At 61.8% G+C, this 23,789-nt stretch overlaps 2 protein-coding genes across 7 annotated transcripts in view; one reads left to right on the top strand and one right to left on the bottom strand.

The window, feature by feature from the left end:
• CADM1 (cell adhesion molecule 1) overlaps positions 1 to 18,335 on the top strand; it is a 129,181-nt gene extending 110,846 nt beyond the window's left edge. For 2 of the 6 annotated variants that reach the window (XM_075442271.1, XM_075442270.1), the window contains exons 9-13: positions 2,086 to 2,118; positions 7,610 to 7,663; positions 9,113 to 9,166; positions 15,743 to 15,874; positions 16,236 to 18,335. In XM_075442271.1, the coding sequence (XP_075298386.1) occupies positions 2,086 to 2,118; positions 7,610 to 7,663; positions 9,113 to 9,166; positions 15,743 to 15,874; positions 16,236 to 16,354 (392 nt within the window). In that variant the 3' untranslated portion in view covers positions 16,355 to 18,335. The remainder of the gene's footprint in view (positions 1 to 2,085; positions 2,119 to 7,609; positions 7,664 to 9,112; positions 9,167 to 15,742; positions 15,875 to 16,235) is intronic. The other 4 variants (XM_075442276.1, XM_075442275.1, XM_075442273.1 and 1 more) reach the window with 3 other exon arrangements.
• PAFAH1B2 (platelet activating factor acetylhydrolase 1b catalytic subunit 2) overlaps positions 1 to 23,789 on the bottom strand; it is a 640,582-nt gene that overhangs the window by 417,846 nt on the left and 198,947 nt on the right. The gene's annotated exons all lie outside the window — the stretch shown is intronic.

Raw genomic sequence — 23,789 nt, 5'->3', positions numbered from 1 at the left:
CATAACTTTGTCATTCCAGCTGCAGCCAACATGTTGTTTGACTCGGATATTTGTTCGCACTTACAACCGCTTGAGAACTTTGTTTTTTGTAACCTGTCGGTCTCTGTCCCCAGACGGGGAAGCGAGATGCACTGTCCAGTTTGCACTGTTTCTTGACTAATATCTCTTCCAGCGCCAGAACGCGAGTTTGCTTTCAGCAGATTCTCTGTCAAAGCTGACGTAACTTTTTTTTGTTTCAGGAAGACAGTAAATTGAGACTATTTAGAGATGCCCAGATGCTATCTCAAGAATTAATACCCAGTTTCACAGCCCTTCCCAAACAACCTTCCCCCCGCCTTCGCCACCATTGCCCCCTTCGCCATGTCCTTGGGTAGCACGAGGCATCGTTGGGGCGTCGCTGCCCGAAAACGAAGCAGAGCCCCGCGCTCGGTCTCCCGGGTGCTGCGGGGGGCTTCCCTGGCAGCCCCCAGAGCTCCCAGCGGGAGAGCGAGCGCTGGCGTCTCGCAGCGTGCGTTAGGTCTGGTTGCCGAGGCGAGAACAGTACGTGTTGGCAGTGGAAGCAGGCTGATGACGGCTTGGTAATCCGTGATGCAAATCTGGGTGCAGTTTGTTAAATTGCGCAGGGTTTATTTGTTTTGCTTCCCTAATTAAAGCGTGTAGACCTTGTATCTGTAAGTATTGTGTATTCCTTGTATGATTCTTGTCTTCACTGGTGCTTCAGAAGCTCAGACCGGGGCTGTCCGCAGCTCGGTTGCTCAGCAGACAGCTCCTCCTTCTGCCGCTGCCTCCGAAGGCGCGGGGTCTGCCCGCTCCCGGGCTCCCGGGCGCCGCGTCGGCGAGGGCAGACGCCGACGGGAAGCCTCGGTCGTTGCCACAGAGCTCGAGCTCCGGGCTGCTCTGCGGGAAGACGCAGCGGAGCGCTTCTCCGCGCCATTTTACGCATCGAAACATTGCCTGCCCCGAGCCAAGGAGAGCTGCGCGGGAGCCGCGGCTCGGCCGCGGGCTCGAGAGCCGCCGCGGGGGTCGGCTGCCCCGCGAGGAGCCAGCCCAGCAAGGCGAGCGGTGCGAGGGGTCTGCAGGGCCGGGTGGAAGGCCGGTGAGCTGCCGTAACCGAAGAAGCCAGCGCTTTGGGCAGCGTGAGGAAACCCGGTCTCGACCTGTCGGCATCGAGGAAGTAGCGCAGGGCGCTGTCAGAACAGCCTGCGGGTGTGGGACTGCCTGTTCCAGACGCCGGTGACGAGGCGAAGCGGCTCTCCGTCGGCAAGGCAGCAACTCCCAGCGGGTCTCCCGTGGCTCGTAGTACGAAGCAAAGTCAGGCTGACGACCAGAAGAACTCCGAGAGATTTTACTGCCCGGTGACTGCTAGCCAGCTAACTGCTGGGAGGGAGGGACTGGCCGTGTCTGGGTGCGCTTGCCCAGTCTAGGACAGTGTTTTTCCCCCTGAGACGACCGCGCATCTTACAGGTGCGTGGTTTGGGGCAGCCAGGGCAAGGGCCGCTCGCACCTCCCGGACCAGGTGTGCGACTGCGAGGAGTCTCTCCGAATTCAGCGCCCGCTCGCCGCCTCCGGAACGGTTCTGAGGCCGCGCTGCGCGCCGACGCGCTCGGAGGTCCCCGCGCTGGGCGAAGGGGAGGAGAGGGGGCAGCGGGCAGGCCCTGGCCGCCGGCACGTCGGGGAAGGCAATGTTTCAGTGCGTAAAAGCTCTTTTCCAAGTGTCGGCGCGGCGCCCTGGTCTTGAGCTTCTGTTTTGGTCCTTACCAACGAAAGCACTGGTGTCGGTGTTCTCCCCAGTCGCCTGTTGCCCTGACTTTGCAACCACCAGTAACTGTTCTGGCAAGGTCCTGGACAAAAGAGCAAAATTTACTGTTTTCCTCAGGCTCGTAGCTTTTGAACTGGAGGCATGTCTTCTAAACAGTGCAACTCACTTCAAATGCTTTTTGCCTTTCATTTTATTATTGCTTGTCACGCAATGTTCTTTGAAAGCTTGCTCATATATTATCTGTTCCATTTTTTCCATTTTCCCTTTTTTTGCATGCCGTTCCTCCTGTTTCTTCCCTTCCTCCACTCCTCTGTTCCCGTGTGTAGACACAACGGCGACGACAGAACCGGCAGTTCACGGTTGGTATCACGTTCCTGTTTATCTTATTTCTCAGCGCTGCTGAGTGGCAAGACAAGCCTGGGAAGGGGAAGCGGAAAAGGGGAATGGAGTCTTCAAGGGAAAACCGTGGTTCGGGCGCACTGAGCTCATGAATACCGCATCGGTTTTAAGGCTGGAAAGTCTGGCTGCTCGTGTCATTTCTGCTGCGAGCCTCGCCGGCGGCCGTCCCGCGCCGGGCGAGCACCGCTGGCCCGGCGCGCGTGTACGAGCGGTGCCGAGGGAGCGAGCGATTCTCCGCTCCTCCCGGACAAGAAAGCCGCCTTTGGAAAATAGGGACTCAAACTGAATTTTTTAAGAGGTGCTGCTTGAAGTCCCGAGCGTTTTGCTTCCGTTCTGAGCCTACGAGGCAGCGTGTCCGACGGTGTTCCGCGGCTGCTCGGCGGAGGAGCGTTCGCCTCGCAGGTCGGCAGCGACGTTTGCGTTATTACGCCGCAGAAGGAGGTTGGAAAACAACCCGCAACACTTTCCTATCGGCGTAGCAGTCTAGCAGAGTAACCCTGCTCGTCTGCTGCAGGCAGTCTAGCTAACAGCTTGACAGCTTCCCGAGCTGCCTGCGTTCCCGAGGCGAGCCTCAAGACTCGCTGCAGACTGGAAGCGCAGCATGCCGGGTTTTGGCACGAGCTCGCTTTTCTTCAGCTGCAGAACCGAAGCTCCTGACAACTTTAAGGTTAATCCGTACCGGAGCTTGCTCTTTTGGTTTGGTTTACCTCTGAGAGAGGAGCGGTTTCTTTCGCGGACAGAAGTCCGTGGTGCAGCCCGAGCTCTCGTCTCGGGCGACGGTGGAGGGAGCACCAGGGGACGTCACGGCCGAGTAGCGATGCCCCGGGCCAAGTGGAGGGCCGCGCGGTGCTACTCCCAGAGAACTTCCCTGCTTGGATGCGTTTTCCCGCTCGACTTAGAAACTGGAAGCCTTCAGGCATGCCTCTTGCCGATCTCCCTGTGGGGGTTTGGTGTCGGGGCTCGGCACCGGTAATCCGGTAGCGACCGTAACGGAAGTCATGGCAAGGCCAGCTCGGAGTCCGAGGCCGTGTCACAACGGCCAAGTGACGTCTGGCCCCGCACTCAGCTCGTGCCAGTCGGGTGAAGGCAGAGCGCTCCTCGCCCGCTCGTGGAGCCCTGGGGAAAGCCTGGAAGAGCGGGCTCTGCAGAGGGCAGCGCAGTTTGGTGACCTGCGGCCGCTCGGTTGCGCTGGCACCGGCGGTGAGGCTCCGGCTGCTCCGGGGAAGGGCCGGCCGGGCGCTTCGCTGTCTCGGCAGCGCCCGCCAGCAGTCGGGAGAGGCCCGCGGCTGGGTCCGGACGCACCCAGGACTTCGTGCCGTGCGGGTTGCGGTTGCAAGGCGTCCCGCTGCAGAGCACCCCGAGGCAGCGTGCGGCGAGAGGGGCCGCGACGGAGTCCTCGGTGCTGCTCCGGCTGAGCCAAGGTGCTGCACCTCGAGTGGGAGAATTTGCCGAGAAAAGGCGGGCGCGTTCAGGGGCCCGCAGTACCCGAGCACAGCCCAGTTGTCCTCTGAGTTTCTCGGGCAGCCCCAGAAGTGCGCAGGCAGAGATGCTGGTGTCTAGGTCTGGGAAGGGCCAGGCAGCTCTGACGCTAGCGTGGCCTCTGACGTCGCGTCTAGGTGTCCTGGCGAGCCTCTTCTAACCCGCGAGGTCGTTGGTCTCACGCGTGAAGGCGAGCCGGGTTGGCTGAGCGCCGTCGCTGCCGGCAGAGCTGCGGGCCGCGGCGCAGAAGGGACGCGCAGCTGAGCAGCCCGTTTCTTTAATGCCATTCCTCAGTGGCTTTCGTCGTTTTTTTCTTGGATTGGGGAAAGCCGCAAAAAGCCCCTTTTTGACTCGGGGAGCACCTCTGAACGTTTCCACCCCGGGGGGGGAGGACTGCCACTGCCGCGAGGAGGCTGACAGCCGAAATGACGAGCGGGCCCGGTCGAGTGAGCTGCCACAGACTTTCCTGCCTTAAACGCCAGGCGGTTTGCGTTGAACGGCCCTGCCCTTGCTTTTCCCGTGAAGACTCCGGGCTTTCTTTCCACGCTTGTGTTGCTGGAGTTTGTATGGAGTACACCAGGTGTTGCTGTATGTTGGCCATTTGTTCTTACCGATGTCCGATGGGAGTGAGCATGTCTGTGAATGACTAGAAATGCATGGGCATGAACTGCAGCCACGTGGATTTTCTCCAAAAACGATTTCAAATGAATTGGGGGAAGAAAAAATGAAACCGAAACAACGACAAAAAAAAAAAGAACCCAAAAAAGAGATTGCTAGCAAAGAAAACAAAACGGAAGGCTAGTGTGGAACCAGCACAATACCTCAATCTGGGAAAGGACCTTTGAGTAATTTAATTTTTTGGAGTGTATCCTAGAGGACTGGGGGGGGGAAGGAGTCCTGTGTGTGTGTGCATGTAAAAGCGGTAGCAAAGCCCCTGCCGTTCCCGTTGCCTTCTGGAATGGAGTTGACGGCAGCGATGCATGAGTGACCTAAAGCACGAACGTTGTTGACTCTTTTGTTGAAGAATGAGAGCTTAACTGTAAATTTTCTGATGCGCTTTCTCCTTTCTCTGCACTGTTCATTGCCAGAACTCCAATAACAGCATGGTCATGGCCGGCAGGAAGGCTTGTGCTGCTGCTGCTGCACCGCGCTGCGCCCGTTTACGGCGCTTAAGCCCTCCTTCCCTCCCGTTTTGCCCGTGGTGGAGTCAGGGTGCCGGGGGGCTGGGATCGCGCTTCCCTGCCTGTCTGCAGCCGAGCGCGGGCACACCTCGGTGGGGCCCGGAGAGCAACGGCTCCGAGAGCCCGCGGCCGCGGAAGCTGGCAGCGAGCCCTTTGTCCGCCCTGCCCTCGGTGGTCTTCTCTGCTGCCCCCGTCCCCCTCCAAATCGGCGGGCGAGTTGCTTGTTGCGGGCGGGCCGGGAGCTCGGCCCTGGCGGGGCCGCTGCCCTGCGGGGAGCCCTCGGGCGCGACGCCCCGCTCGCCTTTCGCCCCTGCGCCCGCAGGACGTGTATAAGCAGCCATGACCTTATACATGTCGGCCTTTTGCTGCGGCAAAGGCGACGGCCGAATGTGGCCGCTTTTTCCCCACGCCAGACCCCCGCCCTGGCGTGAGCACCGCGCTTGAGGAGCTCCCGGGTGATTTTGGGGCGCCCGGCGCAGCCCGGTCCGTCTGCGCGCACCGAGGGGCTCGGCGGCGGGGGGGCTCCGGGCTGCGTCCCGGCTCCCCGCCGAGCCCGGCGCAGGCGCTGCCGCCTCGGCACAGCCAGGAGCTCCGAAAGGTAGGGCGGAAAAAAGATCTCTTCCGAAGCTGGCAAAGCAGCAAGTCTGGAGCGAAGGTTAAAGTAAGGAAAACAGCCCAGGCCCGAACGAAGAGTGAGGAGAAAATCCCTTGCCCGTAATACCGCAGGTAAATTGTTTCCTAAGCCCGAAATCCTTCCCCCGAGGCCCAGGGGAATTTCCCCCTAGCAGGGCTTGGTACAGGAGCGTTGAACCCCGCCGCGTGAAGCTCTTGCTGCTTTTTCCGAGAGCGCGCGGTCTCTGCAAGGAGTTTCGCTCGGCCGAAGCCCGGAGCCTCGCTGCTCGCGGCGTTCGCAGTGCCAAGCAGCTCTGCCTGTCGAGCTGCCGTTTTTCCACGCGACAGTGCCCTGCTTAGCAGTGCCAGTAATGGTAAACGCGTTCCTAAATATATATATTTTACAGACCCCGTCCTTGGGGCGTTTGAATGAAACGTCACAGAGCTCGGCGCGCACGTTAAGATCCCTGCGCCGCGCCGCACGCGGCGTCAGACGGAATCCCCAGCCGCTTATTTACAGCGTGGCACAGGGGAGGAATCGGCTTCTCCTGGAGCTGGAGGCAGCGGGAAGCGGGGCAGAGCGTCGCTCTGTCCGTCGCAGTCCGTCGCGGCGGCCGGGTGAGAAGCGAGCTTCCGTTTCCTGAGCAGGAGCTGCGGTGGACCTGGAGCTCCTTCGGAGCCGAAGTGAGAAGAAGGGGCTTTCACAGCTGCCATGGAAGTTTAATGAGAAAAATCACAAAGTCATTTACCTCGTATTTAAAACGCCTCACGACAGCTTTTAATACTGTTCGGCGGCGGTTTTAGGCGTACCAGGTGCAGGTAGAAACGGAATTGTTGAATTGTCAAATTTTCTTTCGAAGAAGACTTTTTTGGCTTCATAAAAAATGCAGCGTTGCCCCTTTTTCATTGCTGAGAAAGCGTAGTGCCGTTTGAGCGCGAGGCAAGGCTCTACGGAAGCAATTTTGGAGCGGTGGAAGTTGACTGGCTCCTCTTCCGAGCCCGGGTTCGCATGTCCGGTGCCTCGGTGAGCCAGCTGGAATCACATTTATGGATTGTAGTCCAGCAAAAAGGGGGCTCCCTGAAACCCAAGAAGGCAAAATTCTGCCGTTCGTCTAAACGGCGTCCCGCTGCAGAGCGCGATTCCGGCTGCAGCTTCCCGGTGACTCGGTGTGTGGAGCAAGCATCACTGAAAAGGAGTTTTCTTTCCGAGGAGCGCTCGGCGCGGGTACCGCTGGCTGCGCTCCGTGGGGGCCGGTCTGCGCGTCAGCCGCGCCGACGCCTTTGCCGTTCCGAGGAAAGTCGGCGTTCGTAGCAGCGACGACGCCAGGCTTCCCGCCGACCAGCGATGGGAGCGCCTCGTCACGGCACTGGTTTTTTCTCTCTCCATAACGCAGCCGGGCTGGGAACGCTGCAGCATCCCTCGTCTGAGCAGGGCAGGGTGACCCCAGCCCCGGGTCGCCCTGCGGCCTCGGCCGGGGAGCTGGCCGGGTGGGTGCTCCCGCGGACCCCCAGCGTCGCCGCCAGCTCCCGGGAGAACGCAGCGCAGAGCAGCGGCCTCGCGGGCAGCGCCGGCTGCCCGTCGCGGTCGCGAGAGGGTCTCTCGCCCAGCTGCTTTGTCAGCTTTGAGGGTAGATGCTTTTTCCACACGCGCATCGAGTTTGGGAAATTCAGAAAGAACCAGGTTCTGTCAGGTTTTCTTGCAGAAGGTGCACGTACCGGTGCCTGACAGTCTTGAAACGCGGTCCGCACCGTTCCCTCTCTGAGGAATTGCCGGGCTTGTCAGCGCTGGCCAAAAAATGATTGGGTTTTGTGGGAAATTGGCAGAAAACTTTACGTTGCTCCACGTATACAGAACCAAAATGGCACTGGGCTAAATTGGGAGCTTGCCCCCCGTGATGACCCAAAGGCAGCGTCTAGGGGTCTTTGCATGCTGTTATGAGTGAGTGACCCTGAGTCCATGCTTCGTGTGCCAACGGTGTAGACTGAGGAGTGTTTCTGTCTGTCGTGAGGGAAATCACCGCACTTCTGTCGCCCCAGTTACTCTGCCCGAACCGGCAGAAGGGGGCAAGTGACTGGCGCATCATTTCCCCCCTCCCAGAAATTCATCCTCAGTTCTTGTGTGTTGTTTTCTTGTCGCTCGAGAAACGCAGAGAAAAACCAGTTTGTTTTTACTTGTAAGGCTTTACTCAGTTGCCCAATTCGGCCGAGGAGCTGGACTATGGGGACCTCTCAGGTAAGGGTAGTCCGTAGGTAAAGCGCTGCTCTCCCCGCGGGGCGCCGGGCCCGCTCCGGTTTCTGCGTCTTGGCCGTGTCGCACCGTGCAGTCGCTGCGGTGCGGCCGTTCCCCCGCCCCGCGGTCGCGCAGCGTGGTCGCGCGCCCTTCGCTGTTGGGTTTCCCCCCTTGTTTGGGTTTCGGCACCCTCGGAAGCGGGCGGGGTGGCTGCCCCGTCAGTTTTTGGGCGCTAATGTGGCGACGGGATGGGCTGAAATTCTAGAAAACGCCGCGCCCTGCCGTGTTGTGTGAGACCGGCTTTTGAAAAGGCAGCTCAGCCGCGGCCGCGTGGGGGTTTGTCACGACACGAGCATCAGCCTGGGGAGGAAGAGGAGGCGATGGCTTTGTCAGCGGAGGCGAAACCAAGGGCGTGGTTTGAAGCTGTTCTGTCCCCGCTGGGCTCAGCCACGTCGGCGCATCCTTACAGCCGGCCCTGGCGAAGGAGCGCTGATCCAGATTGAGAATGAAAGCACCTCCGGCGGGTGCCGTTGGTACATCCAACAGAGGGGTCGCGTCAGCGGTGCCGACGGAGCCGAGACCCCCGCTCTTCACCTTTCGCCTCGTTAGGAATCGGCCCGCTTTTAACGATTGCTGTTGCAGGCCCGGGCCAGATCTCCTAGGTAAGAAGCACCGGGTGGCCGCTAAAGATCGCTGTGCGGACGGGAGATGGTTCTTCTGCTCCGAGAAGCTTCGCTGCTTGCTGAATTTGTACTTTTCAAAGGAAAATACCCCTTTTGGTGAAGGAGGCGAGCGGGGAGCGGTTCCGCAGAGGGGTTCCTCCGGCTGGGTGCTGCTGGCAGCCCCGGAGCGCCCGTGCCCCGCGCGGTGCCGGCGCGGGCAGCGCGTGCTCCTGCCAACGCCGCTCACTTATTTTGCTTTTCTGAATCTGCGACCAAAGCCCAAATTCCCCCCAGCCTTCACGGAAAGCCGTGCGAGCGCGGCGGCTGCCGCCGGCGGGCAGAGGAGCGAGCGCCCTGCGTGCGCTGCCGCACGCCCGTTTTGGAGCACCCCTTTTGCCTGCTGCCCGGGGTGGGGGTTCCCCCAGGAATTTCCAGGTTGCGTGTGTACACCCAAAGGGTGCTCACACCGGGCCAAATCCGCCGGTGCCGCTCGAGAAGGAGCCGCGGGCCGTTCTGTCCCGCGAGCGGAGCTCAGCCCCCGTCCCACCGCCCGCGCCCAGACTCCCGGCGAGCTGAAATAACGTTTGCGGGCTGAGCTCGGCACGCTCGGGCCGTCGGGCGGGTGGTCCAGGTGAGTGCGGGGCTGAGCTCTCCGCTCTCCGCCGGGAACGCTGCCCTCGGGGCCGGCCCGGGGATGCTGGTGATCGTCCCGGGCTCGCCCCGGGCGGGTCGTGGCGTGCCGGGCGCCCGGTGCCGCGGCGGCGTTTGCTCAGTGTGCTGTTCCTTGCAGGTACTCCCGTCCCGCTCCGTGCTTCGACGGAGGCTCTGCCGACCGTGCACACAAGTAACGCATCCCTTGCCTTCGTCGGGTAGCTAGTTCCCAGCGCCGCGCTCGCTTGCCCTGGTCGAGCTGCGTCTGTCCGTGCGCTCACACCTCCTCCCGTTCCTAGCGCACAGGGGCCGCGGGGTCCGGAGGGAGAGGGTTGCCCTCGCCACGCGGCATCGGCTCAGCCCGGCGTGGTCTGCCTGGCCGGACTGCTGCGGTGCGGGGAGGCGCGGGGGCCAAGCGCTCTGCGCTGGTGCGTGTGCACGCGTCGGGATCCGTGCGTGCACGCGTCGGGGTCCGTGCGTGCACGCGTCGGGGTCTGTGCGTGCACGCGCAGCCGGCGGGAGGCCGGTGGCCCGAGCTCGGCACGCCGGTGTGCCGGCTCTGCGCCGGGGCGTTGAGCCACCTCTTGTGAAACGGGGAGCAATCAAGCAGGACCCGCGTAGCCCTCCCGTCGGGCTTGATTAACTAATCAAAACCTGATTAGCACCTTTGTTCCAGGGGGACGCTGGTGAATCAATTGCTATCGATTGTGAGTGGGGCTCCGTTTTCTGGCGGAGAGGAGTCTAGAGAAGCAGCCAATAAACATTGAGCCCCTGTCATAGGGATTAAATTTATTAAAACAAAGCGCATTGTTTTTTATGAAGCGATCTTCAGATGGGTCGCTGAAGGGGAGCTTATTGATTGAAGAAGGATGAACTCTGCGAATTTCCCTGGCTTAAATGAGACCAAATTCAATTACAGGACGACAGGCAGGTTAACGCCGCTCTTTAACGGCCCATGAAGGAATTGGAGCAGGGGCAGCACGCGTGGTGCCGCGCTGTCCTAACGAAGCGACGTCTGCCCTCCCCCACGGCGGAGGAGCGGTTTGCGGCCTTTCGGAAGGAGCGACGGCCGGTTCTGCGCCCGGCCCCGGCTGCTGGTGCTGCTCCGCCGTTCGGAGCGCGCCGTGCCGCCAAAGGGTCGGCCGCCGATTCAGCGGGAGGACGTTCGTGCTGGCTCCGGGGCCGCGGGCAGCGGAGTCGTGGCCAGCAGTGAACCGTGGGAGCTGAAGCCACTGGTTATTAGTTAGGCTAATATTAATACTAATTAGCTAAGCTCGAGGAAGAGGAGGAAGAGGCTGCCGAGCTAGGGATTCTCCAGAGAAGCTGGCGGAGGTCCTCTCTGCCCTGCCGCGATGCAGATGTTGCGTTAACATCTGGGAAGCGGGGCAGCTGCCGCAGGAGCGTGGGGATAAACCTGCGCGCGCAGGCGTTGAGCCCGTGTTGTCCTGCGTCAGCGGCTTGGCGTTAGTGTTCACCGAGCGACAGAAGATAAATGTTCGTGGGAGCGCAGCAATAAATCCAGCTGTGCCAAAATGAACATCTATGCTACGTTTTCACAAAAGCCTCCAGCACTTTTCTGCTTGTACAGCACAAGCGGGCGTAGAGCAAGTTCAGGGCTGTCCAGCGCTGTGCGGGCGGGGGGTCCCTCTGGAAGGGGACCCCAAACCGGGCGTTTGTTCCTGGTGGGTCTGAGGCTGTTGGAGCGGGTGGAAGTGAGCTTTAAAGCGCTCGCTAGTAGAGTCCGGCGAGGCCAACCGGGTCTTAATGGTGAGCTGCTGGCGCTTAGGAAGAGCGGAAGGTAGCGTGTGCGTAGATATGTGTCTGTCTCTTCTAGAGCCTCGTTAGAAGGAGAATGGAACGGAGCCTCGTTACCGAGCAGCTGGGAGGAGAGGAGCCTTCCGCCTGCCGCACCGCGCCGTCAGCGCTTCGCCCGCGTTGTGTTGGGCGCTGCCCTTGAGATCCGCCAGATTGTTTCGTGCTCCTGAGACAGTCCCCAGAAAGCTGGATCTAAACAGCTCCATCTACAAGAACGCTAGAAAACTGAGATCGTTAATAGACTTAATTTTTAAAAAGCGGCTCCCCCTGCCCGAAGCCCCGCGACTGCTGGCAGGTTCAAATCGCGGGTGCTAGCTGGCAGCGCAGCGGGTGCAGGCAGCGCAGCGCTTGAAAAGAGAACTGGGTTCTTTTCTTCTCCCTGCATTCAGGGGCTGGAAGCAGACTGTGCCACCGTCACCACGGTTTTCCTGTGAGGTGCTGCGGTGTCGGGCAAAGCGCCGCTGCAGCCGGGGCGCGGAGTAGGTGCGGAGTAGCCGCGTAGGTGCGCGTGGTGTTCGCAGCACGCAGCCACGTCTGCGCCTTTCCGCGCTCTGCCCTCCCTCCTCCCACTCCCACCCGCGGAAAAAGCACGGGCAAACCAGAACCGAAGCCTAATAGGAAAATTCTGACTTCGATTGGAAGGCCAGCACGCTCCCATATATATTAACATCTTAATGGGAAGGCTCTGCATGTATACATTTACTGCTCCCTGACAAGGGGGAATTAAATGTCAGAAGGATTTGTAGCATCTATAATTGAATTGGTGCTGAGAAAAGCAAATCTTAAGGAAGAATAACATATTGGGATTAGCAAATAATGTGGCGTTTTGTCAATTCCTGCCATCTCGTCCAGTCCCTCTTCGGCAATAAAGTTGTGATTCCTTTGCTAATCGGAGATGCGAAGAAGCGGGAGCGGCTTTGGTGAATCGGAGACCGCATTGTAAGGCAGATTCCGGAGCGTAAGGTCAAGCTGCTCTTTCCTGGGGCGAACTTGGGGATTACTCCTCGCTCCGCAGATGCGATGGGAGCGCACGGAGCTCGGCGAGGTGGTGAGGCTGGGGCGGAGAGGAGGTGCCGGAGGAGGGGTGTCCGGCAAAGGGAGCGGCGTCGCGCTGGAGTAGCGTGCGCGGGGAAGATCCGTCGCTGGGGAGCGAGAGATGGGAGGAGGAGAGCGGCGACGGCGGGGCTGCAGGCGTCGCTGGCTTTGCCATGGGGACCGTGTTCCCTGGCCTCCCACGGCGCCCGGTTTTTACTTTCCGGCTTCCAAAGAAGGGAGAATACACGAGAGGCCAAAAAAACTTTTAAAAATCCGAATTTTTTCTTAAAAATGGCGAGGCGTTCGGAGAGCAAATCGACGCAGCGTCTGAGTGCCTCTGAAGGCGGCGGGTTCGTCGGAGGACAGGGCTGTTCGGCCCGCAGAGCCGAGCGGAGGACGCGGCTGCGGGTCCCGGGCGCCGGCGGGCTCTCGCTCCCCGTCGCCGAGAAGCCGAGGAGCCCGTGCCGGCACCCCAGCCTGCGTCTCGCTTGGTGCTGGGCCGCTCGCAGCCACGGGGCGTCCTCGGGAGGTCTCTGATGTTAGCGTGGCGTGTAAGCTGGACCATGAATTATTGAGCCACGCACGTGAGCTTGCGGCCAGCACTTCGCAGAGGTCTTTTCTAACAGAAGTAATTGAGAAGAATGGCCCTGTGCATGCCAGTAGACGAAAGCATACTTAATAGGCTCTTCTGTTTTGTGCTGAGGTCCCTCCTCGGGGAAGCGCTGTCTCCGCACGCCGGCCCCTGCTGCGCGTTGGAGAGAAGCCGTGAGGGACGTTGGGCACGAGCCTCCGGCTCCCAGGAGCCCGGGCCTGGCAGGGGCTGCTGCCGCCAGGACGAGCGCGCCAGCCCGTGCGCAGCCTTCGTCGTGCCAGAGCGTTAATTTATGGTGATGAAGAAAAAACGCCTCTCGATGCAAAATGCGTGCTCGAGGCGCATTATAGAGCTGTAACTCAGTGTGTTTGCTCTCCTCCGCTGTTCCAGATGTCAACAAGACATTCATCCTCCCGGTCCGGGCTGCTGCTGTCTCCGCCTCAGCGCAGCCGAGCGGAACTGGATGCTAAAATAAAAACAAAAAAAAATTTTTTTTAGAAAAACCGGAGCGGGACTTGTCTAAAGCAGCTGCTCGGGCGGATGAGCATTCAGCGTGACCTGGACAGGCTGGAAAGCTGGGCAGAGAGGAACCTGATGAGGTTCAACAAAGGCAAATGCAGGGTCATACACCGGGGGGGGAACAACCTCATGCACCAGTACAGGCTTGGGGTGGACCTGCTGGAGAGCAGCTCTGCGGAGAGGGACCTGGGCGTCCTGGTGGACGACAGGTTAACCATGAGCCAGCAGGGTGCCCTGGCTGCCAAGAAAGCCAATGGGATCCTGGGGTGCATCAAGAGGAGTGTGGCCAGCAGGAGGAGGGAGGTTCTCCTTCCCCTCTACACTGCCCTGGTGAGGCCTCATCTGGAGTACTGTGTCCAGTTCTGGGCTCCCCAGTTCAAGAAAGATGAGGAGCTACTGGAGAGAGTCCAGCGGAGGGCTACAAGGATGGTGAGGGGACTGGAGCATCTCCCCTACGAGGAGAGGCTGAGGGAACTGGGCTTGTTCAGCCTGGAGAAGAGAAGGCTGCGAGGGGACCTTATAAATGCTTAACAAATATCTGAAGGGTGGGTGTCAGGAGGATGGGGCCAAGCTCTTTTCCGTGGTGCCCAGTGACAGGACAAGGGGCAACGGGCACAAACTGAGGCACAGGAAGTTCCGTCTGAACATGAGGAAGAACTTCTTCCCTCTGAGGGTGACGGAGCCCTGGAACAGGCTGCCCAGGGAGGCTGTGGAGTCTCCTTCTCTGGAGATATTCAAGCCCCGCCTGGACAAGGTCCTGTGCAGCCTACTGTAGGTGACCCTGCTTGGGCAGGGGGTTGGACAGGGTGACCCACAGAGGTCCCTTCCAACCCCGACCATTCTGTGATTCTGTGATGAGGCGGGCTTGGCTGCGTCGCGGAGAGTCAGTCCTCGGAGGGCCGGGTTAGCGGAGCCGAGCGCCGCGGCGAGAGGGCTGTAGGTGGGCGGTAGCGACCCGGAGCGGCCGGGATTGCTGGTTTTTCCCCAGCTGCTGCCGCGGGCAGGCAGCAGGGTCTTGGCCCGGGCGCGGCGGTCGGCTTGGCACTTCCCCGGCGGGGATGGCCAGAGCCGCGGTGCCGTTGCGCTCTGTTCCTGCTGGAGACGACGGGAGAGGACCCCCACTGCCAGGCACGCCCGTTTCTCCCGAATGGCTGCGATGCGGGCGCTGTGGCGGCGAACGCTTTCGGTTTGCGGGGGAATCGCGGGTTTTGGCCGCGGTTTGGAGCTTTGCGCAGCCCCTCGATGTCCGCCTCGCCCGGCCCCATTCAGCCCGGCGTCCCGCTGCCTGTGCCGGGGCGCCGGCTTCCAGAAGTTGCTCGGAGGGCTTTTTTCTCAAATTGCTTTAATTAAAAGGCGCTTTACGGTGCTCTCGGTCAGGAGTTATTTACTCGGGCCCCTCGGTCCTTCATCTTGGAGCCGAGCTGGAAATATCGACAGAAAGCGTAAATCCCGGGCTCCTGCTCGAGAGCTTTGTGTCAGGCTGCGGCTGAAAAGAGCACCATTACCTTTGGTTGTCACGGGTCTGCGCGCTTGATCGATAAACTTCAAATATTGTTAGAGGTGGAGGCTTCAGAGGGCTGCTCTGCTCCTCGGAGGGAGACGGAGATAAATCTTGCTTAAAAATTGACTTGCACTTGCACTCTCGGCCGTGCCGGTGAGATGCATTTCTCTGAGGCGTCCGGGCAACTGCACGCCGGACAGATTTATGGGCCGTGTGCTTCTTGTAGTGAAAGATTTAAATGGTAAATCCTTCACATATGACTTCACAAATCATGTAAAGTTAAAAGATTTTTACCGTTTCTGTTGCTGCTGCGCTTAAATCGCAAGGTATGGCCAGTAAATCATTTTAATGGAGGTGTCGCGCTTGACTCCATAAAAAAAACCCAGAGACAATGGTTTAGCTTCTATTCCAAAATGTTAATGTATTAATCAACGGGAGAATAATTGTTTTTTCCCGCGTGATAAATCTCGGTTGCCGTTAGGATTGCAGTGAGGGTTGATGTAGCTGCGTTCCTAAATTAAAATTGTTTACCCTGCTATACATTCATTTTACACGGCCGTAGCTCATGCGGGGTTCATTTCGGAGCCGCTCCCCCGCCAAATAAGTCATTCCTCTCGCGGGTGACGGCCGCCGACGGGAGAGGCGCTTAGAAAAGAAGACTAATTGCGGGGCGAGGAGTTAAATAAATGAAACGGGGCGGCTGGAGGCACTGCACGGTTATCGCTCGCCGTCTGCTTTGGAGGAGGGTTTGTAGCGCGGGCTGGGAGTTTCGTGCCTTCGGACGCCGCGACCTGGCCGGGCAGCACGGGCTGTGTGGAAGGAGGTAACGTGGCGCGGCGGGGGGAGAGGGCGGCTGTCGGCGCCCGCACCGCGCCGGGCTGGGCAGGTCGGGTCGAGGAGCTCGCTGGGCGGAAGGGGAGATGTTCCCCAGAGCTAGGGAGTGACGTTCCCCCACCGCCCTGCCCTTCGCCGTGCCGCGGGGAGGCCGAACGTGGCGAGCGTTCTGGGGAAACGGCCCGAAGCGCGTCCCACCGACAGCCCCCGCGCCCTCCCGCTCTCCCGGCTGCCTCCCGCCTGCGTAGTCGTAGTGCTGCTGCTCGTAGCGGAGAACGCACGCCTTGCCGCCCGGTCCGCGCGGCGCGGGGCAGAGCCCCTGCCCCAACTCCTCGGTCGAGTCGCTGCGCTTCGCCCCTCGCCCCCCGAGAGCGCGCGGGCGGCTCTCCCCGCCCCGAGGGCCGCTGCTGCCAGAGCCCTCGGAGCGCGTCGTGGCGAGCGCCGCGTCCTCACTCCTCTTCTGGTCTCCACAGATTCCCGCGCAGGTGAGGAAGGGGCGATCCGGAGCGTGGACCACGCGGTGGTTGGCGGCGTCGTGGCCGTCGTCGTGTTCGCGATGCTTTGCCTGCTCATCATTTTAGGGCGATATTTTGCCAGACATAAAGGTAAGGCGAAGACCGGACCCGGTCTCCTGTCGCGGCGTTAATTGCCGGCTGTAACGACGCGCGGAGCTGCGCCGGCGCAGCTCGTCCCCGAAGCCGGGCGCTGCGGCGAGCAAGACGCCGTCGCGGGTGGGAGCAGGGCCGTGGCCGGCCCGGGGGTCTCCAGCGATGGAGCCGGGGCAGGGACCTCCCGCCCCGGGCGGCAGCAGCCGGGCTTGTCGCTGGGTTTTTCACGCCCCAGCTGGGGATTTTCGCGTCTCCCGTGGGGTTTTTTTGCCCTCTCCGCTCGCGCCTTCGTCGCTCGCTCTCGTGGCGCTTTGCCGAGCCCCGCGGCGAGCCCCGCGACCTCCCGCTTGCCTTGCAGGCACGTACTTCACTCACGAAGCCAAAGGAGCCGACGACGCGGCCGACGCAGACACAGCCATCATCAATGCAGAGGGGGGACAGAACAACTCCGAGGAAAAGAAGGAGTACTTCATCTAGAGCAGCCTGGCTTTCTGTGAGGTGTCCAACCGCGGACGGTTACTACTGGCCCTGTTTAAACGCTAAAGAGACAGCGATATTGGTGGTTGCAACCAGCTTGTGTCTTTGGTTTTTTTAGAGAAAACAAACAAACAAAAAAGCAGCTGGGCCGAGAGTGGTGAGGCTGGGAGGGTCCGGGATTCGCTGTGTAAAAATATTCCTCGTAAAGTACACTCTGCTGTTCGACACCTCCGTTCGTTTGGGTTTTCTTTCTTTGGCCAAGTCCAGCTTGGATTTAGTTTAGTGAAGTCATTTGCAGAAGATTCTGTGCCTTGTTTCATTTCTGTTCGTTGGGGTCGGGGGGAGGCTGGGAAGAAGAGGGGCTTCTGTGCGTTAGTTCCCTTCGGGTTGCCGTGCTCTGCGTTTCCCTTGCCCGTCCTCCTGCCGGAGCTGCCTGCTGGGACCCCGGGGAGCAGCGGGCTTCCTCGGAGGGGGCTGCCCTTTCTTTCTCGCTTCGCCGTTTTCCGCTCGGAGCTCGCGCTCCTCAGAGGAGAACTAGCACGTTTCAGACTCCGTAGTTTGCCGTTCGGTGTGCCCATCCCCGTCCCCTCTGTCGTCGCGCGGGCTCGGGTGGACGAGCGGCGAGACCCCCGTCTGTGGCTGCCGCCTTCCAGGTGCTCGCGACGCTGGCGGCCGCAGCTCGCGCGGCCAAGGGGCTGCGGGGCCGGGGGCTCGTCCCCCCCGCCAGCCGCTCCGGCACGCTTCGCCGGCCGCTCCCCGGTGTGCCGGAGGAGGCGAAGCCGCGCCGGGGCGGCGAGCAGCCGGAGCGCGAAGCTGCCTTTTTCCCACCCGCCGGGCGCAGCGCGGGCGCGCGCGGCAGCGCTCACTGACTCACAAAGCCATAGGTGCGCGGGAGGGGCTGGGCGAACGGGAACCGCAGGCAGCGGGAAGGCGGCGGTAAAATCACGTAGGCCGGGGTTTCTGCGGTGAGGCAGCTTGCGTTTCGGACCACGCTTTTTGTTCTTTTCTTTAAACTGTGTTTACGTGGAAAATGTACGCTGGTTTATTTAAGGGAAGCATTAATCTTAGCGTCAGGTTTGGGGTTTTTTTAGGGGTTTCGGGGGAGCCTTCTCGTGCGGGTTTCGTTTTCCTTTAATTGTGGTTTTTGGCAGAAGCATTACAAGCGGGAGGCCCCTGGGAGCGGGACGGCCTGACGGCAGAGAGCGAGCCCGTTCCCCAGCACTGCTCCGCTTTCTCCTCTTCACGAAGAGCCTCGCGGAAGCGCACGCCGTTTCCCTGTCGAGCGCAGCTCTGAGCCTTGGGCACCATCGGCACCCCGCGCCACGGCGAGGAGCAGCGGCCGGCGCGGCGGCGGCCGGGGCTTCGGCACCTGGGTGCGAGCAGCCCGTCTTTGTTTTGGAAGTGTACAGTAGTGCAGTGTTACCGATGTAACTTTGACTTACGATGTTGACATGTCTCAGGTTCATGTGTTTTGATTGGTGTTTTCCGTCTCAGGTAGATGATCGCAAAGTTTCGGCCCCACGCATTGGAAAAAGGAAAAAAAAAAAAAAAAAAAAAAACCCCAGGATAAAAACCGGGAAATTCCGAATTTTAGTTGTATATCGGTTTATGTATTTTTTCTTCAGTATACAGTGCACTGTTGGAAATGTATTGTTGAGTATTTCTTTGTACAGCTTTAGATCATTAGGATTTTGCAGCGTGAAGAAAGAACAACCTTGTTTAAAGGAGTGCTGCAGATGAAGGACGCGGAGCGGACGATAAACAACCTTGTTCTTTATTCACCCGGCCCTTTTGTTTTCTCCCCTTAGGCCAGTTCTGTTTTCAGGTGTCCCTCGAAGGTGTTACAGTGTAAGAAAACGCATATCCATCTGTTCCCATTCACATTTTGTATTGGGTCATGTATACCATTTTTACAAAGGAAAAGAAGTACTATAAAATATCTGTCTTCTTAATAAAAAAAAGTTAATGTTACAAAACCAAATCTCGCTCGGCGCGCTCTGTCCCGTGCCGCGACGCAGGCGGCGATCGCCGTGACCGCCGCCGGCAAGCCGCCCGCCGCGCGCCGCGTCAGGTAAAGCTCGTTGGCGCCTTCGCGGGGGTGAGCGTTGACACGCATGAGCCCCCTTGCCCCGTTCCTGTCTCCGGTCCCGTTCTGGTCGTTGCCAGACTCCGGGGCGTCTCCCTGTGAAACGCTCGGGATTTCGGCAGCGTGAGGCGTGGTGTGCGCAGACCCCAGACCCGCGTCCCCTGGAAGCAGGCGACGGGGCGGCCGCGGCCCGGCCATCAGAAGCGTCGAGCTTTCACGTTCCGGACAACGGAGGAGGAGAAAAGCGGTTGCTTTCCGCCCAGGACGTCCTACCGGGAGGCACGCTGCCGCCATGACCGTACGTAACCACCCTGCGCTGGGCCGCGAGGAGCCGTGCGCGCCCGGGCTCGCGTGCCGACGGCAGCGGCTGCTCCAGGGCTGGTGCTCGGCGCTCTCAGGCGCTGGGCGCGCTTCACGTCGCTATTGGAGAAGCGACGTTTTTCTTGGAGAAATTCTGATGCTCGGGAAACAAGCGCAGGGCAAAGCAGCAGCCATTCTTTTCCGTCGGTGACTGGGGTCTGAACGCATCTTCCCTGCTAGTTAGGCTGGCTGGTTTTTAATTGTTTCAATGCGCAAGAGCCTTTAACACCGCAGGTCCCCGACGCTGGCCCTCGAGGCTTTTTTCCCCGCGGAGCCGGAGCTGACTGCGTCTCACGCCTGCGGTGTCGCCGGCCAGGTTACGGCGTCAGGTAGGCAGCGGCGTTCCCTCCCCACCCGCTCCTCGCTCCCCTGTCCCCGAGCCCCTCGCGGCCACGGGAACTGGGCCAGCGGCATTTCCACGGGGCACGGCTTTTCCAGGGGCACTGGAATCTTTTCTCTGCCTGGGACGTGGGGGATCGGGAGTCGGGCTGTGGGAGAAGGCCGGTCCCCAGCGCCCGTCACCGCCGAGGGCGCGGAGCGTGGCGAGGCTGTGGCTCCCCGAGCACCGCAGCCCGATTCGTTCCGCGCTCGGCTTGGCGTGAGCTGCCCGGAGCGTCCCTCTCGGCACGCTGCGACGCAGAGAGGTCCTTTGTAGCTCAGTGACGCGCGTCGCAGGGCTCCCGGGCTGTTGGTGGCCCCGGGTCGGGCCGTTGGCCGCTGCCGGTGGGCTTGCCAGGGCGGCCGCGCTGCGACGGCGGCGCGGTCGCTTCGCTCTGCTGCCGGCGTCCCGCATCCGGCCGCTTGTCCGGCTGTTTCGGGCCGTGCCCGGAGCTCAGCCTGCTCGGAAACCTCCTGCTGCTCCCTGGCTAGGGCTCGAGAGGTCGCAGCGGGGTTCCCCGCGACACCCAGCGTCCCCCCTTTCGTCCTCTGCCGTGCCCAGCAGGTCTCAGGTGCTCCGGGGCTTCCCACGGCCGCCCCGGGGGTTCCTGGAAACTAAACCACAAAGTCTGGGATTTCTCCTGCCAGCGGTCCAGACCCTTCAGGTCTGTGAAGGCTGCTGGGCAGCGCTGTTCTTCTTGCACCTAAACGCTTCGGTTCTTGGCTCGTCGGCCCTGCGCAGGCGGTGCAGATGGGTGAGCAGAAACGCGGATGTGACGCTCCGGAGCGGCTTCCCAGCGAAATGCTTTGCACCGACTTTTCAGACGTCAAAGCTTTGGTGGGGAAAGCTGAGAAGAACAGCGCTAAAAAAACCAGACTTTGTGAAGCTGCTGTCCCTGGCGACCGGCCGCAGAAACGTTCTCCCTTTGGACGCGACCCTGCGGCTTTTGGGCCTTTTTCATTAAAAGCAGCTGAGGACACTTCTAGGTTTTCACAAACTTGAAGAAAATGATCATTACTTAAAATAAGAATATAGTGTTTGCCCTGGACTGAACATTTTCCCAAGCCGCGGAAGTCATTTGGTCCTAACTGCACAATTATTTTATTAGCTAAGTAATACGATTCTTAAGTTACTTATTTTTTTAGCCACGTACAGGGAGGAATTACTTTAACTTGGTGACCCAGTCTGCCTTGGGTGATGACCGCCTGCTCTGCCAGGCGCTGCAGCCCAAAGTCCAGGCCTTGAACGCTTGCGCCACGTCATTAGCGGCAAACGACGCTGTGACAGACGCCAGGTCGGACGCCGGGCGCGGTGCCACCAGCGGGGCCCGGCAAGGGGCCGGGAGCTTTTTCCGCAGGCCCCATCCCCGCCGAGGGACGCAGCGACGGGAGGCGATGCCGGGAGCCGGTCCCCGTGCGGCAGCCGGTCCCCGAGCCCTGCCTTGACGCGTCGGGGCTCGCGGGTGAGCGCAGGACACCCTCGGAGCGTGCCGCGTCCGAATTAGTGCGACCGAGAAAACAATCTCAGCCTAGCGGCCCACGAAAGTTGTAACTGGCCTCGTCCCATTCCATGGCCTCGCGGCTCGCTCCCGGCCAGCGCCAGCACGCAGGCGGCGGGGGCTGGGTCCTTCGCTGGGGGTGTAGGGCAGGGGCAGGAAAGGTGGTTCCGCAGACGGGCAGAGCTCTGCGTGCCCTGCTGCTCCTCGCCGAGCGCAGAAGCTCCCGGGGAAACGTCGGTGGAAGAGACACGCTTTGGGTAAAAATACACACTTTGGCTGAAGAAAATGGACAAACGTGGCTGAATAACCAGACTCTGGCGCAGGGGCTGCGGGGAGGGGAGCGCTGCGGTGGATCTCTGCAGCGCTGCCCGGGCAGCCTGCATGCCGGCGGCTGGGCGTTGGCAGAGGGTTTGGGGTGCGGAGCCTTCTGCCCTGGGTTAAGCAGCCCTCAGCCCGGCTCCGCGGCGGCTGGACCCCCCTCCCTCCCCGGGAGCCCTCGCCCCTGGCTCCGCGCTGCAAGAAGGCGGGTGAGCAGCCCCGGCGTCGTCTCGCCCGCCGGAGCCGGCGCGCGTGACGTGGGCGAAGGCTGCCGGGAGCAAAGGGAATATCTGATCACAAGCCCTCCTCTGTAGTCGGCTCCGCAGCCTCCCGGCGCCGGCTCCTCGCTGCCTCCGCGCGCGGCAGCCCCGCTCCCGGCTGCGCGGGCGACGGCTTGGCAGAACCTCCGCAAAATGGCAGCGGCACGGGAATGTCGATGAGGCGGAGAAGGTGAGCTCAGCCCACGACGCTCCGCGTGCTTGCCTTCCTCTGCTCCTCCTCACCCTCCCTCCGCGGCCGTCCCCTCTCCGCTGTCTCTCTGTGCCCGCGGCCGGCTCTCCGCGTCCTCTTCCCAGGTGGGCAGCGCTGGGATGGGAGGTGCTGCCCGGGCCCCCCTCACTGGGGCAGAAACTGGGGCGGCGGGTGAAGCTGGTCGTGCCCCCGCCGCAGCTCCCGTGAGACCCAGCGCAGGTGACCGGCTCCAGTCCGGGGGTCCGCAGCGCCCGGGACATCGCTCCGGCGGTGACCGGGGCGTGACGCAGAGCCGGGCTCCTGCCCGCGCCCGCCGTCCCGGGAGCTCCCCGTCCCCAACCGGCCCCACCGCGCCGGGGTGGTGTTCCCTACCCCGGGTAATGCCGCCGCTGAGCAGAACGAGGAGAACGGCCTTGTTTTTCTGTGAGTAAGAAAAGGTGCGCGTGGCCTTGATTGCAAATGGGAAATTAAGGCCCCGTGTCTTGCATTCGTTCCTGCTTGATTACAGAGCGGCACGTAAACAAATCCTCACCCTGCCGCCCGAGGGGTGTCAATGAGCCACCTCGTCTCCTGCTCGCCTCTCCTCCCGCCGATCTATAACGCATTTAATCTGCGCCAGTCACTCTCCCCAGCTCCTAAATGCCTGGTTCGCTGCCAAGCGCAGCTCCAATTCTCTCCGTGCCGCCGCTGTAACTCTCTGGCGCGTGTTTGCCCGACCGCTCGTCGGCTCGGCCGGCCTGGCGTGCGCCCGGTGCTCCGGGAGCGGGACGGGACGGGGGGCAGAGGCTCGCCAGCGTCCCTGCGCCAGCGAGCCCCTCCGTGCCCCGGAGCTGAGCCCCCTGCCCTGCTACGGCCCCGCTGCTGTCGCGCGGGGTCGGCCGAAACGTCCTGCGTCCGCCTGCCAGGGCTCGGGCTGGCGCTCGCCCTCCCAGCGCGACGGACGCCGGGGGCTTGCCTTAGGAGTGTGAAAACTGGGGGGGCTTGAACGGGGTGGAGTGGGAGCTGGTGCTCTTCCGTCGGCGGTGAGAAGCAGGGGTGGCGGGGAGGCGTGCTCCTGCCCCCCGCCCCGCGCAGCCCTTCGTGCCCCGGCAAGGCTGCACTGTGCAAAGCCCGGGTCAGGGCTGCCGGCTGCGCGCCTCGGGTCCGGACGCGGGCAGCCCGGGGCTCGCCGTGGCAGCAGGGGTGCTGCGGGTGGGATGGGGGCAGTTCCTGGGGCAAAAGGGGGTTTGGGTGGGACGTGGGGCAGTTCCCGGGGGCAGAAGGGGGTTCGGGTGGGACGTGGGGCAGTTCCTGATGGCAGAAGGGGTCTGGGTGGGGCATGGGGCAGTTCCCGGGGGCAGAAGGGGGTTTGGGTGGGACATGGGCCAGTTCCCGGGGGCAGAAGGGGGTTCAGGTGGGACGTGGGGCAGCTCCCGGGGGCAGAAGGGAGTTTCAGATGGGATGGGAGGCAGTTCCTGGGGCAAAAGGGGGTTCGGGTGGGACGTGGGGCAGTTCCTGGGGGCAGAAGGGGGTTCGGGTGGGACGTGGGGCAGTTCCCGGGGGCAGAAGGGGGTTCGGGTGGGACGTGGGGCAGTTCCCGGGGGCAGAAGGGGGTTTGGGTGGGACGTGGGGCAGTTCCCGGGGGCAGAAGGGGGTTCGGGTGGGACGTGGGGCAGTTCCCGGGAGCAGAAGGGGGTTTGGGTGGGACGTGGGGCAGTTCCTGGGGGCAGAAGGGGGTTTGGGTGGGACGTGGGGCAGTTCCCGGGGGCAGAAGGGGGTTTGGGTGGGACGTGGGCCAGTTCCCGGGGGCAGAAGGGGGTTCAGGTGGGATGTGGGGCAGTTCCCGGGGGCAGAAGGGGGTTCGGGTGGGACGTGGGGCAGTTCCCGGGGGCAGAAGGGGATCTGGGTGGGACGTGGGGCAGTTCCCGGGGGCAGAATGGGGTTCAGGTGGGACGTGGGGCAGTTCCCGGGGGCAGAAGGGGGTTTGGGTGGGACGTGGGGCAGTTCCCGGGGGCAGAAGGGGGTTTGGGTGGGACGTGGGCCAGTTCCCGGGGGCAGAAGGGGGTTCAGGTGGGATGTGGGGCAGTTCCCGGGGGCAGAAGGGGGTTCGGGTGGGACGTGGGGCAGTTCCCGGGGGCAGAAGGGGATCTGGGTGGGACGTGGGGCAGTTCCCGGGGGCAGAATGGGGTTCAGGTGGGACGTGGGGCAGTTCCCGGGGGCAGAAGGGGGTTCGGGTGGGACGTGGGGCAGTTCCCGGGGGCAGAAGGGGGTTGCGGTGGGACACGGGCAGTTCCGGGGGCAGCAAGCGCTCCCCCACTGCCCCTGCAGCAGGGCCCCACCGGCA

Source organism: Opisthocomus hoazin, chromosome 24 (assembly GCF_030867145.1).
Source record: "Opisthocomus hoazin isolate bOpiHoa1 chromosome 24, bOpiHoa1.hap1, whole genome shotgun sequence".
Lineage (NCBI taxonomy): Eukaryota > Metazoa > Chordata > Aves > Opisthocomiformes > Opisthocomidae > Opisthocomus > Opisthocomus hoazin.
Note: the sequence above shows the minus strand (reverse complement) of the source record. Positions and strands in the feature narration are given on the sequence as shown.